General features: G+C 38.3%; 1 protein-coding gene across 1 annotated transcript in view; it reads right to left on the bottom strand.

Annotated features, from left to right (window-relative positions):
* Positions 1-4,727: 4,727 nt before the first annotated feature.
* The window catches only part of MALT1 (MALT1 paracaspase), a 64,304-nt gene continuing 51,959 nt past the window's right edge, over positions 4,728-17,072 (bottom strand). The window contains exons 14-17 of the mRNA XM_024132245.3: positions 14,245-14,394; positions 12,439-12,596; positions 11,195-11,320; positions 4,728-10,142 (exon numbers count right to left, since the gene is read on the bottom strand). Coding sequence (XP_023988013.1) covers positions 9,702-10,142; positions 11,195-11,320; positions 12,439-12,596; positions 14,245-14,394 — 875 coding nt within the window. The 3' untranslated portion in view covers positions 4,728-9,701. The remainder of the gene's footprint in view (positions 10,143-11,194; positions 11,321-12,438; positions 12,597-14,244; positions 14,395-17,072) is intronic.

Genomic DNA, 17,072 nt, shown 5'->3' with positions numbered 1-17,072 from the left:
ACTCTGTTAACACACATGTCATCAAAAATCATACTTGGCTCTTTCTCTGCTGTGTTAGAAAAACACCAAGATCAAGTTATAAGATTCAAGATGCCATTCCTCCTGTCTTCCAAGTAGGATGGTTTCTTGCAAGCTTCATTCAAAGATTTGTATCTTTTAGACATGATATTTAATACTCCATCAAATATGAACATTTAATGTCATTTAACATTAGCCCACTTTTGCATTGATTCCACATTTATTATTCAACAAGGATTGTGTATCTCTTCATTATTGGGTAATAAGCAGCGGCATAGTGGAGAAAACAATGGGCTGTGTTCTGGGTCTGAGTCATCCTGCCCTTTGCCACTTGCCAGTTGGGCTCTCCAGGCAAATTGAGAGATCTTGGGTCGGCCTAACAATTTGTTTCCTCATCTATAAATTGCAAAGATGTTGAGAGTTAAATGAGATGCTGTGTGTAAAACATCTGTACCCAGCACACAGAAAGTGGCACGTCCCACCCCAAAGACTTATTTGCTTTCCTTCCTTTGCATAAATATTTATGCTCCCATGTCTTCATTCAATAATATTGATGAACCACTTATGCTACTAAAATAGTAGATGCAAATTGCCTTTTAAAAAGTCAGTTTTGGGGTGGGATAATGAATAGGAAGGGAAATAGTTTGCTCAGAAAGGTGTGAATTTTGCAACTGAGGGTAATCATTAGTTAGATCCATTACACTTGTAACCTGCCTTCACTAATCAAGCTTGCTTTAGTGCTTGCTACAAAAACTTGTATGTCCTCCAAACAGCACGTAGCATAAACAATAAGATGTTTTCCAGTAACTTGGAGTCAGCTGTGTCTAGTTGGAGCTGAGCTGGTTGAGACTGGTTAGGACCACCCGCCCTCCAACTGGGCATGCGCGAGTGTCCGCTCAGTGACCTTTTGACGTCAGAGGGCCGAAAAGTACAGCCTCAGATCGTGCGAAGAGCCTCCATTTTTGAACATGGAGAGAACAATTGCCTCACCTTTTTCTTATTTCCAATCACCTTTCCCCCGCCTCCCCATGCCTCAGACCGCCCTGCTTCAATCTCATAAATACCCTGAGCCCCTGGCCTCCGGCGAGGCACAAGCTGTGAGGCTTGTTCTGCGGTGTTCGCGCTAGGCTGCCTCACGGAGAAATCCTCTTTTCCACAAACTTTGGAGTCTGGGCATTTTGGCTGCTTGGGCTTTGGGCAAGGGAGTTTGGTTCAATAGCAAAAGCAGAGCAGAGACAAGGGATAGACTTCCCGTCGTACATGAGTTTTATCCTCCCGAAAGGCTTTACTTTCACCCTAGAAACAAGCGTAGCCTCCAGAAGAACGCCAGGCTCTCTGCGACTGTCCTGTGGCTAGAACCTCACTCGAAGCCTCTCTGTTCCTCGCTCCACACCTCAGTCTCAGCCACACACCCCAGTCAGGTGACGGAGCTTTGCTGCTGGGAGTTGATAGCAGGCTGCGGGGAAGGAGGGCCAGTGGGGAAGCCTGGGGAAAAGTGGGTTGCCGTAGTGGAGTGAAAAGCGTCCCCCAAGTTCATATGCACCTGGAACCTCAACGTGAGAGGAACTAGGTTCCTTGCAGGTGTTAGTAGTTGAGGTCAAAAGATAAGGAAAGATTGTTCCCTAGAGCCCCCAAATGGGGTGTGGCCCTGGGGACACCCTGATTTCGGACTTTTGGCTTCCGGAACTGAGAATGTGTTGTTTTAAGTTAACCAGTTTGTAGTAATTTATTTCCGAAGTCCTAGGAAGAAGCCCTAGTTGCCAACGGTGTGTACAGGGAATTACCAGAAAAAATTCTTGTCTATTTCTGCCTCAATTTTCTTCCGAAGCATCTCGGGACTGGGGGGAGGGGGTGCCTTGGGGATGAGATGGGGATGGTGATTAGAGTTGTACGGAGGAAAGCAAACAGATAAACAGGTGTTTGGCTTTATTTTCATTTAAGCAGGGCAGTGATCTTTAAATCCAGGCTTTATTAAGTTTTCTAAGTTCCTTTCTTTCTTAGATCAGTCTTACCTGCACATCAGAAATCGGGAGTGTGAGGGTGTGGACGAGGGGACCCGGCCCTCAGATGCTGGGACAAAAGGGCTGACGGAGTCGGGGCTCATGGGGGCACGTAATCCCAACGCGAGTTCTCCTAACCTCGGGGTTGGCTTAGAACAAACCGAGGGAAACCGTGAGGACGGGAGCTGTTTCCCTGCTTCCCTTCCGGGACACGGGGCCTAGCCAGTCCCCACCCACCTACCAGAGGCTGCTTAGCGAGAGAGAACTTTCTCCACTCATCCCCCAAACTGCTACGTGACTGGGAGCTTATGAGGAAGACATGATCAGTGCCAGAGAAAAAGCATAAAGGGAATGCGTTTGCTCACGCACACAGGAAGCCCTATGTGTGAATCTTCACAAGTACAAATACCAGCTCAGCATGTTTTTGCCTTCTTAGCTCCAAATCAGTGTTGAGTCCTAGACATTTTCTTTCTTGTTTTTAAAGTCTTTCCCCCAGTAACTTCAGCTTTCCAGAAGCTTCTTTGTGAATCATTCTTTTTCTGTCGACAAGGGGAAAGTTGATTTCTGACGGCTCCATCAGAAGAGGTTCCTGAATTTCTAATCTGCACCTGCCCCTCCCCATTTCCACCTTGCCTCTGACTGCCTTCATCTGTAATGTACAGGTGTTTAAATTTAACGCTTTGGTTGCATGTTGTAAATGCACAACCCTGTTCCCCCCACCTTCAGTGCCTGGTGCCCACGGTACAACCATGCTGATGTCTTCTTTGGGGTTTGTATTGGGAACCTCATTTGCTCATAGATAAAACAAGAGACACTTCTTCTCAAAAGAGAACAGGTGGCTTCCATTTCAATCTAAAGATTGAGGCCAACACAGCACCAAGTCATTAGCGGTGAAGAAGAGTTAGTTTAGTGGCAAGTGCATATTAATTAACCAAAGCACAGGACCCTCGGGCAGGTTAGCGGGTAGAATATCAATGTCTTGATAGAATTAGACGAGAACCAGACTCTGAAGGGATGGACAAACCCTTCCTGCCTCTGTCGGCAAAGGGACACGGGACCGAGAACAGACTGGTTAGGTGTCCACTCCTTTGACCTATTTTTGAGCACCTACTATGTGCCTTGCACCACGATGAGTAAGACTAACTGTCCTCCGCTCATGGATCTCACTGTCCAGGTAACTTTGATTCTCCTGTTGAAGCTGTCTCTGAATCTAATCAGGTAACTGTTGCTGCCGGCTGGGTAACTGTGCCCTCCTGGAACTGTACTCTCTCGAGCCGCTTAAGACTGGTTAGGGCCACTGACCCTCCAGCTGGGCGTGTGTGAATGTCCTCTTGGTGACCTTTTGACATTAGAGAGCCGAGAACTCTACCCTCTGATTGTGCTGGTGCTACCATTTTCTCAACACTCTTCCTGTGAAGCCTAGTTGCACCTGCACAGAATGGCAACTACCTCACCTTTTTCTTGACTCAGATCACCTTTCCCCACTCTCCCTCAATTTTATCCCATAAAAGCCCCTTGCCTTCCAGGAGGCAGATTTGAGATTAGTTCTCCCGTCTCCTTGCTTGGCTGCCTTGCGAATAAACCCTTTCTCTGCTGCAGACCTTGGTGTTTCAGGGTTGACTTGCTGTGCTGTGAGCAACGAACCCTGGTTTGGTAATAGTTTCTTGCAATATATGCAAACTCATCCAAAAGTATTTTTGAATATGTGAGTAGTTTTAAAAATTACTTGCAAATGTTCACTTAGCCATGATGGAATGATAAGGCCTGGAGGTACTGTCCCATCTTAAACAACCGGAATACCAGATAAAATACAAGAAACAATAGTTTTTAGATACTGGACAAGGAGCACAGGACGGTGATCCCTGAGGGAAGGGAGGCAAACAAGATAAGCCCTCGGTTCCTGGCGGTCAGGCCACAGCAGAGGGAGGTTCTGGAATCCTAAGTGTCATCTTGACAGTGTGGTTACCAAAAATGTTCTTGTTTTTAGGCAATACACACCTAAGTATTTACTTAGGGGCTAAAGGGTTACTTCTGAACAGCTCAGGAAAAAATGTCATACATATATGTATACAGATATACATACAAACATATACATTTGAGACAAAATGATACAATATGGGAAAATGTCAGTATTTAGAGAATCAGGGTGATGGGAATATGGGAATTCTTTGTATTAGTTTTGCAACTTCTCTCTTGAGTTTGGAAACATCTCAATTTTAAAATTTAAAAAAGCACGTATGTATGAATTACTCATGACATCAAAAACCACATGAGAGAAATTCCCTGGTGGCGCAGTGGTTAAGAATATGCCTGCCAGTGCAGGGGACACAGGTTCGAGCCCTGGTCCAGGAAGATTCCACATGCTGCACAGCAACTAAGTCCACGTGCCACAACTACTGAGCCTGTGCTCTAAAGCCCGCGAGCCACAACTACTGAGCCCATGTGCCACAACTACTGAAGCCCGAGCACTTAGAGCCTGTGCTCTGCAACAAGAGAAGCCACCGCAATGAGAAGCCCGCGCACGCACAACAAAGAGTAGCCCCTGCTCGCCGCAACTAGAGAAAGCCCGTGTGCAGCAATGAAGACCCAATGCAGCGAAAACTAACTAGATAAATTTACAAAAAAAAAACCCTATGAGACCCTTTGCATTTTTAAACTTGATTGCATTTATGAAAAATTGTGTTCAAAAACGTTTATTGATGCTCAGAATATTGAACAATATGTTTTAAAACTATAGTTGTTCTCTGTATAAAAACTGGAAAATACAGGTAAGCAAAGACAAATAATCCCACCAATTAGAAACACTGCTAATCAAATTGTTTTTGTGTGTAAAATACTTTATGTAACATTAACTGCTGGGGACGTTCAATTTCCATGCTTTTTGAAAAGTGAATTTGGAGTGAACAAAATTCAATTGCAACTTACTTTAGAAGCCAATATGCATTGCCAACACTATGAAAAGTGCATCGTAGGAAGTACCTTAATGACAAATACTACGCCCTGTGTAGGGACTGGTATGATTTTGAGAATGCCAGATTTGGAGAATGATGATCCTTTTCAAAAAGCTGGCACTTTACAGGAATTTCTTGAGTATTGCCAACCCTGTAAAGTATTATAAGCCCTATGATATTATATCATCATCCCTATTTTACAGATAAAGAAATAGAAAAAAGCATACACAAGATAAATAACACACTTTAAGTCACACCACTTGGAGCGGACTCAGACTTTAGTAAAGCCAAACTTTGTGTCTGCTGAAATACTTTTAATGCTGTCAAACAGAAAAAAAAAATTACGTTTATACAAACGTTATTTCTGGGTATATTTTTCTTTACTAACAGTTTATCAATATGAGAAATATATAATTTAAGGGCAAGTATTGAAAACTTATTGTGGTTGAGCCTGGATAAAATTCACAATGTTAAGCTAGAAAAACAGGTTGAAATACATGAAAGTAATGTGTAAGTCCTGAGTTTTTGGCAACAGTTGGTAGCTGAAAGCAACAGCATACAAATACCAGGGGAACGTTTAAACAACAGGAAACAACTTAAAATTTATTGGGCCTTAAAAAAAAAAAAAATCAGATCTCATCCTGACACTGAACTTGTGCAGATCTATGTGTCAATATATCAGTTATCTGAGCTATGGATACATAATTGAATTTCTTGAGTTTGACGAGTTGAAAAAAATTGTGATTACTGAGACCACTTCATTGTTGCTTCATGTGCAAGTTAGATTTGGAGATCAAGGAAAAACAAAAGGTCTAAATGCCCCTTTTCAGTATTCTTTAAAGACTTTCTTTCCTAAGGCTATACCTCTATTTACCCGTTCACCTCTGGATGAACAACACTTTAATGTTTTACATTCAAATGATCCCATGTATTGAGGTTTGATTTTTCTTTTATTAGAAAACATGTAACTTATAATTTTCATAATTTTTAAAGTTACTTTCCGGAAAATACCTCCTCCAGAATCAAGTATTAGCTTTGGATTTAGTGAGCCTTTACTATCCTAATCTCTTCCTCACATTGTCATTGGTATAGATAGGTTACCTTTCCTAAATTCCACTGATGTATATAAAAAAAAATCCTATGCTAATATTACAAAGCAATTGGTGTGAGAGATTTAAGTAAAATAAAAGCATGGCTGATGGAAAAGATGAAAAAAATGTACCATTCTTATTTTTTTAATGTTTTAAAATTATAAATACACGCTTGGTTTAAAAATTCAAATATACAGAAAAATATAAAGTGAAAGGCAAAAAGTCCCTTTACCCTGCCTAACTTCTAGCCCCATTCTCTACAGCTGCGCAGTTGAATATGGAAGCCCCTAGCTATATGTAGCTATTTAAATTAAAACCAAAATTAAAAAAAAAAGTTCCTCACACCAGCTATATTGCAACTCCTCAATGACCACGTGGGACTAGAAGGTATCATATTGGAGAATGAAGATATACAAGATTTCTATCATCACAGAAAGTCCATTGTTACTGCTCCACAGAAACCATAATTAAGCACTAGCATATAAAAGGCTCATTATTATGAGTTATGGGTTCTTTATATATTCCGGATACAAACCCCTTATCAGATGTGATTTTCAAAAATTTTCTCTCATTCTGTGGGTTATCTTTTTACTTTCTTGATGGTGTCCTTTAAAGCACAAAAGTTCATTTTGATTAAGTCCAATTTATTTTTTTTCCTTTGTTTGTACTTTTGGTGCTGTATCTAAGAAGCTGTTGGTTAGCCCAAGGTCACAAAGATTTACTTCTATGTTTTCCTGTAAGAGTTTTATAGTTTTAGCTCTTATTTAGGTGTATGATCCATTTTGAGTTAAAATTTGTGTGTGGTATAAGGAAGGCATAGCCTTCCTTATACCATAAGTGGCTATCCAGGGATAGCCACTGGATAGCATGTGGCTATCCAGTTGTCCTTGGATCATTTGTTGAAAAGACTACTCTTCCTCACTGAATGGTATTGGCACCCTTACCAAATATCAATTGATCATAAAATGTATGGGTTTATTTCTGGACTGTTATATTTTATATTCCTTTGTAATGTCTATCCTGTTTTGATTACTATAGCTTTGTTTTAAAATTGGTTTTAAAATTGGTTAAGTGTGAATCTTCCCACTTTGTGCTCTTTGAAGATTGTTTTGGGTATTGTGGGTTTCTTGCATTTCCATGTGAATTTTATCAGCTTATCAATTTCTACAAAAAAGCCAGCTGGAATTTTGATGGGAATTGCATTGAATCTGTAGACCAATTTGGGGAGCACTGCCATCTAAACAGTATTAAGTCTTCCAATCCACCAACAAAGATGTCTTTCCATTTATTTACATCTTAATTTCTTTCAACAATGTTCTGTAGTTTTGTTCATCTAATGCTATTATAAATAGGAGTAAAAAAAAAATCTCAATTTTAGAATGTCAATTGCTAGTATAGAAATAAAACTGATTTTTGTATGGTGATCTTTGTATCTATCCTGCAACCTGTTGAACTCATTAGTTTTGAAATGAATTCCTTACAATTTTCTATATACAACAAGATCATGTCATCTCTGAATACATATAGTCTTACTTCTTTTCCAACATGGTTGCCCTTTCTTTTTCTTGCCTAATTGCCCTGGCTAGTGCCTCAAGTACAGTGTTGAATAGAAGTGGTGAGAATGAAAATCCTTGTCTTATTTCTGATCTTAGGGGGAAAGCAGTCAGTATTCAGTCTGTCGCCATTAAGTATGATGTTTAAGTAGGTGTGGTTTTTTGGTAGATGCCCTTTATCATCCTGAGGATGTTCCCCTTTTATTTCTAGTTTCTTGAGTATTTTTATCATGAAAGGGTGCTGAATTTTGTCAAATGCTTTTTCTGTATACATTAAGACAAGACAATGTGGTAATTTTGATCTTTAGGAACATGATCCTCATTCATGATTCTGTGTAAATTTGCCAATTTACTTATTTAAAATTTATTTATAACCCTAAAGTCAATACTTGCAGCACTTTTATGACCATTCATGGACATGTGCAGACTGGTGAAAAAAACTGAGTTCCCTGAGGTGCATGTTCTCAGCTGAGGTCAAACAAGGCAATGCTTTGCCTTCTTGTTTCAGCTCTCCTGCAGAGATGACCAGAGGATGGAGAAGGCATGGGAAAAGGCAGTATAGTGCAAGAAGCTCTGGCTCTGGGGCCAGTTGGATGGGTCTGAATCCCAAGTCTGGCCCATTAGTTGGGTGGCTTCAGGCAAGTCACTTAATACTTCTGAACCTCATTTTGTCTCTTATAAAATAAATAGACTCTACTAGGATAAATTGTTTCTAGGATTTAAGGTTACAGTCTATTTGAGATATGTATATGTGTAAAACACACACATTTCCCCTAGAGGCAATGGCTCTGTATTCGCTAATTCAGTATTCATAGTGACATTATAGAATATAACTATTGTGAATAACGAGCTAATTTACACATTATGTTTAATTTTGGATGTTAAACCAACCTTGCATCCCTGTGATAAATTTCACTTGGTCATGTTGTATGACCCTTTTTATATTTTGCTAGTATTTTGTTGATGATTTTTTGTGTCTATAGTCAGATATTGCTCTGTAGTTTTCTTGCAATGACTTTGGTTTTGTATTAGGGTAATACTGGCCTCAAAAGATTGAGTTGGGAAGTGTTCTCCTATTTTTGGAAAAAGTTTGCAAAGGATTGGTGCTACTTCTTTAAAAAATGTCTGGTAGAATACAGCAGTGAAGACATCTGGGCCTGGGATTTTCTTTGTGGGATGTTTTAAAATTACTAATTCAACCTTTTTATTGCCAGTTGATTTTTAAACTTGTTTTTAGGTAGAACCAAAGGTGACTGTCTCCTAAGGCCAGTAAAATGAGAAAATACACCTTATTAAGGAAGACATGTCCAATATTTGTAAGATTCGGGTAAACAGCTACCAAGGTCATCCAGTAGCAAAATTATCCTGCTGTCTAGGGCTTTAACATAGACAAACATCTTGTCACTTCTCACGTGCTTTCATGACCTTAAGAAATTTCAGCCTGTTATACATAAGATTGATATACAAACCTCTTAACTGGCATTTGCAGCAAAGTCCTATAATCACAAACTAAAGTTCATACATTTCTAGATTATATACAGATATCCATATTTATATATCTTTAAATCTATCTACCAAAATACTACCTGTCTCAGAACCTGTCAGGAAGGCAGTGTGTAGTGGAATAAACACTGGAATAGAGGCCTGGAGGTCTCAGCTCTAACTTAAACAAGATGCCTCAATCTGTTTCTCCCACTGATAAAATTAAGTTAAGCCTGATGATCACCACGGTACATTTTCTGGCTCTAAAAATACAATGACTTATTCTACAGTAATGCCATTCCCACTGTTCTTACTTCAGAGTGGTCAAAATGAAAACATTTTTGTTATATACACATAAACATATACACATCCGTACTTCATACTTACAGAACAAACCAACCAATTCACAGACTCTTAAAAGAGGAAGTCCGTAGTTAAATAATATAATTCCAGCATCTCAAAGTCCTGAGTTTGCCATGAAACAGCTGTTACTAATTTTTTCTTTCCACATGTATATGTATTTGCTTTTCCCCAGTACCTCACTTTATGTTAAGTGCTGTTGGATGAGACATCTATTAATTAGGATAACTTTCAAAAACAAAAAGGTCACTTTTCAGAAATTCTGAGCCCATCAGAGAAACTGAATGGTATTTCATCAGTTGTCTCTACTGGCACATTGCTTCTGCCAAACTGACATGAATAATGGTGGGTATGATGACTTGAAATAAATGCATCTGCAGTCCGGCTGCAACGACAACTATCTGACGGCATCACATTACTTGAGTTACTAAGATGTGAATGGTAAACACCACAGAATGAGTCTTGAGATGAACGATAATGGCCAGCTCCCACGGACAAGGCTGTTGAGCTCTGGTAAGGGCTGTTACACATAACACAAGTTTGGAAGCAAGTCTTCCGTCCGGAGCCTCGGTGAATGTCTAGTTTAGCAATGAGAGGTTTTCCGACATTCACTTCCTGTTTTTCCTCTACGGTATCTTCCAATCCTGAGTACTGATACGATAAACACACTGTGAAGACTAGATGTTCCTGAAAAGGAAAAGGAAAGGTCTGTCATCTTCATCAACCCTGAAACTATATCAATCTTAGACTCTCATTCACACACATACATACAGACAAACCCCAAAACAACAAAAACCCAGTCTCACTCCTGTTTCCCAGGTTCCAGACCCTCAAGGTATCCTTTACACCTTCCCTATACTAAGAAAGGCCGGCTAGAATTAGCTTCCTTTTCCCTCATTCAGTACTCTGAATTAGTATAGTCAAAATCATAGAGATCTGGTGTTGTATTCCTGATGAACAGGGAAAAGGTATTTTCCAAGCAGTGGGGCTTGGGAAACTATCTTTCCCTATTACTGGAGATGGGGAATGATCTTTTAATGAAACAATAACTGGCTTTACATCTAGGTCAAAATTTTGTTTAGCTGTTTAAAAAATACTACAGAATAATCACAATCATAGGTGGAGAAGTATAATTGAATCAGATAACGGACAGAAGTTCAAAGATACAAGGAGAGTGTAAGTAGATTAGCCATGAACGGGGCGACAGAAGGTTTATGACTGTCCTCGCATGACTGTCAATAGTGCTCACTTCATTCCCCAAGTTTTGGCTATAAATAAAAATTCAGTTTGGCAAGAATTTGGTTCTATTAGAAAGCTCAACCCTATAGACCACGTACCATGTAGTTTCTGATTTAAGGTCAACGAGAGATGAAAAGAGATCAAAATAAATTCCAAGTCTAATTTGTTACGTTTTGTAGAAAGTCAGAAATAGGAAATGCTTAAATGAAAATGCTAAGATATTTACGAGTAGACTATGCTTTTTGTCTCTAACGCTTTAACACTGTGGAGGGTAATTACTTGCATTCTCACACACAGATCCTCAGGCCATTATCAGGGACAGAACACAACACGCAAAAAAGGTCACTGAGACTTGCTGCACAGCCAGCCGTTCGCTCTACTTCAACTTAATACGCAAAGCAGCAGCACATCTATGGACCAATTCAAGGTTCACAGGCAAAAATGCATTTTCACTTTCATAAAGTTTTCCCTTAGTAGTTATAGACAGGAAAAGTAACAACCTTTAATTTTTGCAGTGAGCTGAGTCTAGTATAGAGGCAATGCTTGGGGAGATCCTTTGATACTAAATAGCTGCCAGTTTCTTCGGGCGTCCCTTTATTTGCATCTTTTGGATCAATATCTAGGTCCTGTGAAAATCAGCAAATGTTATTAATGAAATCAATGGAAGTCACAACATCATCTGACCATAAAACATCTTAACAGGTACTGCTCTCTGATGAACTGTGGTCAGAGTAGATAATCCCTTACCTAGGGCTAGAGATACAATGAAAATAACATTCTAGAGTAAATTCTAAATTCCTCACAGATACACTTAAGAAGTTAGCTCTGAAAGGACAGTTACTGTCAAACTATTCCTACAAACACTTCTAAGTGTCCTCAAGTTTCCTTTTAAGTTCGAGCCCCATTAGCGTTTGATTCCTGGATCCTCTCCTTCCTTATTCATCACTTTTGGGAAGGTGCAGGGGGATTTATGTGATTTGTATGTTTACGAGGAATAAGTAGACATGCCAAAGGCAGCTTCCCCCCCTTTTTTTTTTAGAGGCAACGGCTGTCAAGAGCAGGGGATCTACTCTGTGACTCTACAGAGAGCAGCCCTCAGGCTCCGCCTGCCCAGTGCCCGGGGGCCAACCCTGGTCCAGAGCTGCCGGGACTGGTGCACAGACCCGTCTAATTCTGGGGGTCACACTGAGCAAATGTCCTCCGTGAAGGCTTTATCAGAAGCAAAGGAGATGTTCTGGATTGTCTGCCTTACTCCGTGCTTACGTCTCAATTTACTACAACTATGTAGGAAAGGGGGATATTGTTTAGTGGCTTCCTTAGGCCAATACGAAATAAATGTTTTGGAAAGAACTAGGTTTCTATTCTTCCAATATACTACTATAGCTTGACAAATACGACTTACACTGTTGTAGTAACTTTTCTGCAAACGTTTTTGGAAACGTTTTTAAAAGGAAGTTATTCTGGACATGTGTATAGCACATTTTATTCCTTCATATTTGATATCCTATTTAGGGTAAGGGAAATTAAAGCCTTCTTTTCTGGGTGAACTTCAGACATTCCTAAACTTAACATATTTAAGGTATTTTGGCAATTAGTTTTTAAATATTACGACTATCATGATTGAAATGCAAATATTTTTATAAGTGTAATATATATATATTTCCTTTACATTTATCAACTTTTAAGTTTTCAAAAACTTAGTGAGGATATATCATTATATTTTAAATAGAAGGAAAAGACTTACAAGTGGAAAATCGGTAACATAGGCATCGCACATTAATATATCAGGTGGTTTGTGGACTATACTTGTATAGATTATCATGACGTTGGAAAACTCGGCTGCAAATCCTAATTGAATCTGAACACCACATTGAAATTTAAGACACATACTTTCTGGAAGTTCTGAAAAAACAATTTATAAATATTTAAAGAATGCTTCGTAAGTTTTCTGATGTTAAGTGGCAAACAAATATTCTTTATGAGGCAAGATACAATTAGAGCTATTTTTGCTGCTTAAAAATGTTATATAACTAACATTGTTTAAAGACACGCACACACACACACTTAAAAGAGTGCAATATTCTACTGGTCAAGCAAGTATCTTTTGTTTTCTATTTTCTTACAGCTCTTGTCCCTCTGCATACATAATTTTTATAGTGGTAATCAAAAGTATACATACAATTGTAGATGTATTTTCACTGTTTCCTTACTCTTCATGAAAATAGTTTTAAATAAACTACTCAGTGACATTATGCTTCATCTTTAACAATTCTGCTACTTTTTTTTTTTTAATGAATTTACTTATTTATTTTTGGCTGCGTTGGGTCTTCGTTGCTGCGCACGGGCTTTCTCTAGTTGCGGCAAGTGGGGCTACTCTTCGTTGCGGTGCGTGGGCTTCTCGTCGCAGTGGCTTCTCTTTGTTGTGGAGCACGGGCTCCAGGCGCCGTGGGCCTCAGTAGGTGTGGCACACGAGCTTAGTTGCTCCGCGGCATGTGGGATCTTCCTGGACCAGGGCTCGAACCTGTGTCCCCTGCATTGGCAGGCGGATTCTTAACCACTGCGCCACCAGGAAAGTCCCTATCTAACCTTTTAATTTCTTTTTATGGAAGGTTTTTTTTACGGTTGCTCTTAACTGTGATTTTTGTTGTTGTTTTAGAGCTTTTTTAAAGAAAAAGAATTTTAACTACTTATCCAGTTATCTGGAATGCCAAGATAATATATTTATGGCATTTTGCATTTTAATGTGCTTCAATGTGTTAATTTACCAAAAATATATCTTAGAGAACAGACTGTTATGAAAAAAAAGACATTATATAGGAGTTCAACAAATACAATTAATTTTCAGTTATCACTTAATAATGTATCCACAGCATAGATATTTGGGATTCACAGAAGATTCAACCAACCATTATTTCAGCCAACAATTTAAACTTACTTTTTCACTAAATCACATAGAATTACCAGAGGTGATTAAGTTGCAGGTGATTTCTGCCTCACCTTCTTTCTCTTGCTCACCAACCCACAGATTCAAATGTCCAGGAGACAATGCTCAGTTATGCTCAGTAATATTTATAAGCATTCAGTATTTGCTGACCATCCCATTTGTGTCTTTACATGTGATTTCATCCAATATCAACAACCCTATCAAGTAAGCACTACTTCTTGTCCCCATTTTACAGATAACATGTTTATCAAGTAGGGGCCTGTCTGATTTTTGAAATGGCACACTTCAACATCTCACAATATAGGAGAATCTAAGGGATTGTATATTAGACAAATTGAAAATAGTTTTAAAGATAGAATTTAAGAATGATCATTTTAATTTTACCAAAGGTGAAAATAATGGGTTAATTTAATATTTCCAACATCAAATAAATCAGCGTTAATATCTATAACTGAAACCTTTGCTTAGTCTTGGGTTTACTCACTAGGCTAAAATATTTTCCTTACAAAATTCGGAGGAAAGCTGTATATTCAGAAGGAAAAACACTTTATGATTTTATATAAACATATTATGGAAACAGGTCATAGAAAATAGACTTTACTGTACCATGTGCCTTGGCCCACTGGAGATTCCGCACCAGAGATTCTGCAGAATGTGCTGTTCCCTGTATCGGGTCAGTAAGTGCTCTCTTTTCAGATAAGCTACTTCGAATCTCTAGAGCCTGTTTGCCTTTGGTAAGGTGACATTTACCCATATCTAAAGATAAGAAGTGAATATTAGTTTTAAGACCACATCCTTTCATTTAGACCAAGAACTCTCCTACAAATCATGCTATATCCTCAATATCACTTATTCACTCAACAGATATTTACCAAGCACCTACTATGTGCCAGGCGTGGTTCCAGGTGCTAGGGATATAGCAGTGAGCAAACAGGTAAAAATACTGGACCAGCTCACTTCTAAAGGCCCCTTTCTAGCTTTTAACTTCTATAATTCTATTAATGAATCCCCAATATTTTAAGCCTTGAAATTCACAAAGAGCTGAAAGTATATTTCTTTACTGTATGGTCAGTCATAATCTTATGTCTATACTCTGTTGAGAAATCCATTCTCAACATGATAAACAAATAAATTCTCATAATAAATGATGACACAGCTATTAGCAAGTTAAAATATCATGCTGTCTTTACCTAAGATTTATTTTTAAAAAAGGAAATATGTGTTGAAACTACCAATATGTTAAAGCACCATCACTGTCCTCCCCCAACTCAAAGTAACCAAAGTACTCTGTATATTCTTATGCATATTTTAATTTTCACTCATGTAGATATTGATAAATAGTATGTGCCAACGTTTTAGATTTTGTACTTAACAAAAATGTTATACACATATTTTTGTAATACTATTTTCATTCAACATGATTTAGACTTATGAATATTAAAAAATCTCAATTTATAAAACCAGATATTCTTTTGTATGAATACATTACAATAAATTTATCCCATTTCTGTATATATTAATAAAAATAAATTAATATCTGTCTTGGGAAAGTAGTTACTTATCTGGGAAAAACAGACATAAAACTCTAAGACTTTATCCCTTTTGCTCACAAAGAGATTCCAAATGTTTTTCTTTCACCAATAGTAAGGTCAGAGAGAGAGAGAGTGTGATTTTATATATATGATTATTATATAAACACACACACACACACACACACACACACACACAGAATGGGAGGGAGGAATATATCAAACAATTGAGAACTAAGTTATATCAACATATTGGGGGTTCGGGGGGGAGCCTAAGGGTCGTGAGCATATATAAAATTATATTGTTGTGGGAGAGAAGATATAGAAATCAAGTTTTTAAAAGATGAAAAAGGAAGAATGAGCCAAATAAAAAATTAAATGGTTAAAACAGATACGAAAAGCCTACGGTAAATGTAGTTGAACTAAATTTTCTAGTTGAAGGAAAAAGATTATCACGTTGGATTTAAATTCATTGATTCTAAACGTGAAAATATTAGAAGCATTCCGTTTAAAATCAGAAATGAGGCAAGAATGTCTACCACTACTACTTTTATTCAGGAATGTCTCAGAGGTCCTAGCTAGTGCGACATCAAGAACATATCAGAATTCCTCTAGAAGGGTAAGCTGTGACGAAGTGAGAGAGTGGCATGGACATATATACACTACCAAACGTAGGGTGGATAGCTAGTGGGAAGCAGCCGCATGGCACAGGGAGATCAGCTCGGTGCTCTGTGACCACCTAGAGGGGTGGGAGGGAGGGAGACGCAAGAGGGAAGAGATATGGGAACATATGTATATGTATAGCTGATTCACTTTGTTATACAGCAGAAACTAACACACCATTGTAAAGCAATTATACTCCAATAAAGATGTTAAAAAAAAACAAAACAAAACAAGAACAACAAAAAACATATCAGAATTCCTCTAAATCAGTAAGAAAAGCAAAAACACCACAATAGAAAAATGGACCAAGGACACGAGCAGATTTTCACATAAGAAGACATAGGTATTGCCATTAAAAACATGTGCAATATCACTAACAATCAGGGAAACCCAAATCAAAACCACAATGAGATAGTATTTAACACATCTGATTGGCAAAAAAGTCTGACATATGCAGTGATGAAGAGAGTGCGGATTTACACTACCTCTTGTACATTACGGGGAAGAGGGTAAGTGTAGACTGGTGCAACCACTTTGCAAAACGGTTTGGCATTATTTCTTAAAATTGAATACTGACATACCCCACGATCCAGTAATTCCAAATACTAGATTTATACCCCAAAGAAACTCTTGCATACATACTCCAGGAGACATGTAAGAGATTGTTACAACGGTACTGTTCACGATAGCAAAAACTGGGATGTAACTCAAATGCTCAACAGGAGAGCAGCTGAAAAAACTAGTATGTTTGCACAGTAGAATATTATCATACAGTCAAAATGAATGAACCACAGTCATGCAACAATATGGATTACTCTTAGCAATATAACATTAACTGAAAAACTTCAAGTCCCAAATACACAGCATAATATCTTTTGATAAAGTTAAAAACAACTAAAATTAAAATATACATACTTCTTGCAGACATAATATAAACTCAGTTAAAACTATGTAAGAAGCAAATCAAGGGAATGATAAACAATATTTAGAATGATGGTTACTATGTAAGGGGGGCAAGGAAAGAGAGAGAGGGAACATATAATTGGATGTAGATTACTGTCAAGGTCTGAGATTCATGTTGAGCAACTAATTTCACAATAAAAACTGTCAGAAGTATGTTCTAAGGGACTTACATCATTAAAAATGAAATACTAATTAAATAATTTTTTCTAGCAGGTCTTGGAGTTTTTTTTTTTTGTTTTTTTTTTTTGCGGTACGCGGGCCTCTCACTGTTGTGGCCTC

The sequence above is a fragment of the Physeter macrocephalus genome, chromosome 19 (assembly GCF_002837175.3).
Source record: "Physeter macrocephalus isolate SW-GA chromosome 19, ASM283717v5, whole genome shotgun sequence".
NCBI classification, from domain to species: domain Eukaryota; kingdom Metazoa; phylum Chordata; class Mammalia; order Artiodactyla; family Physeteridae; genus Physeter; species Physeter macrocephalus.
Note: the sequence above shows the minus strand (reverse complement) of the source record. Positions and strands in the feature narration are given on the sequence as shown.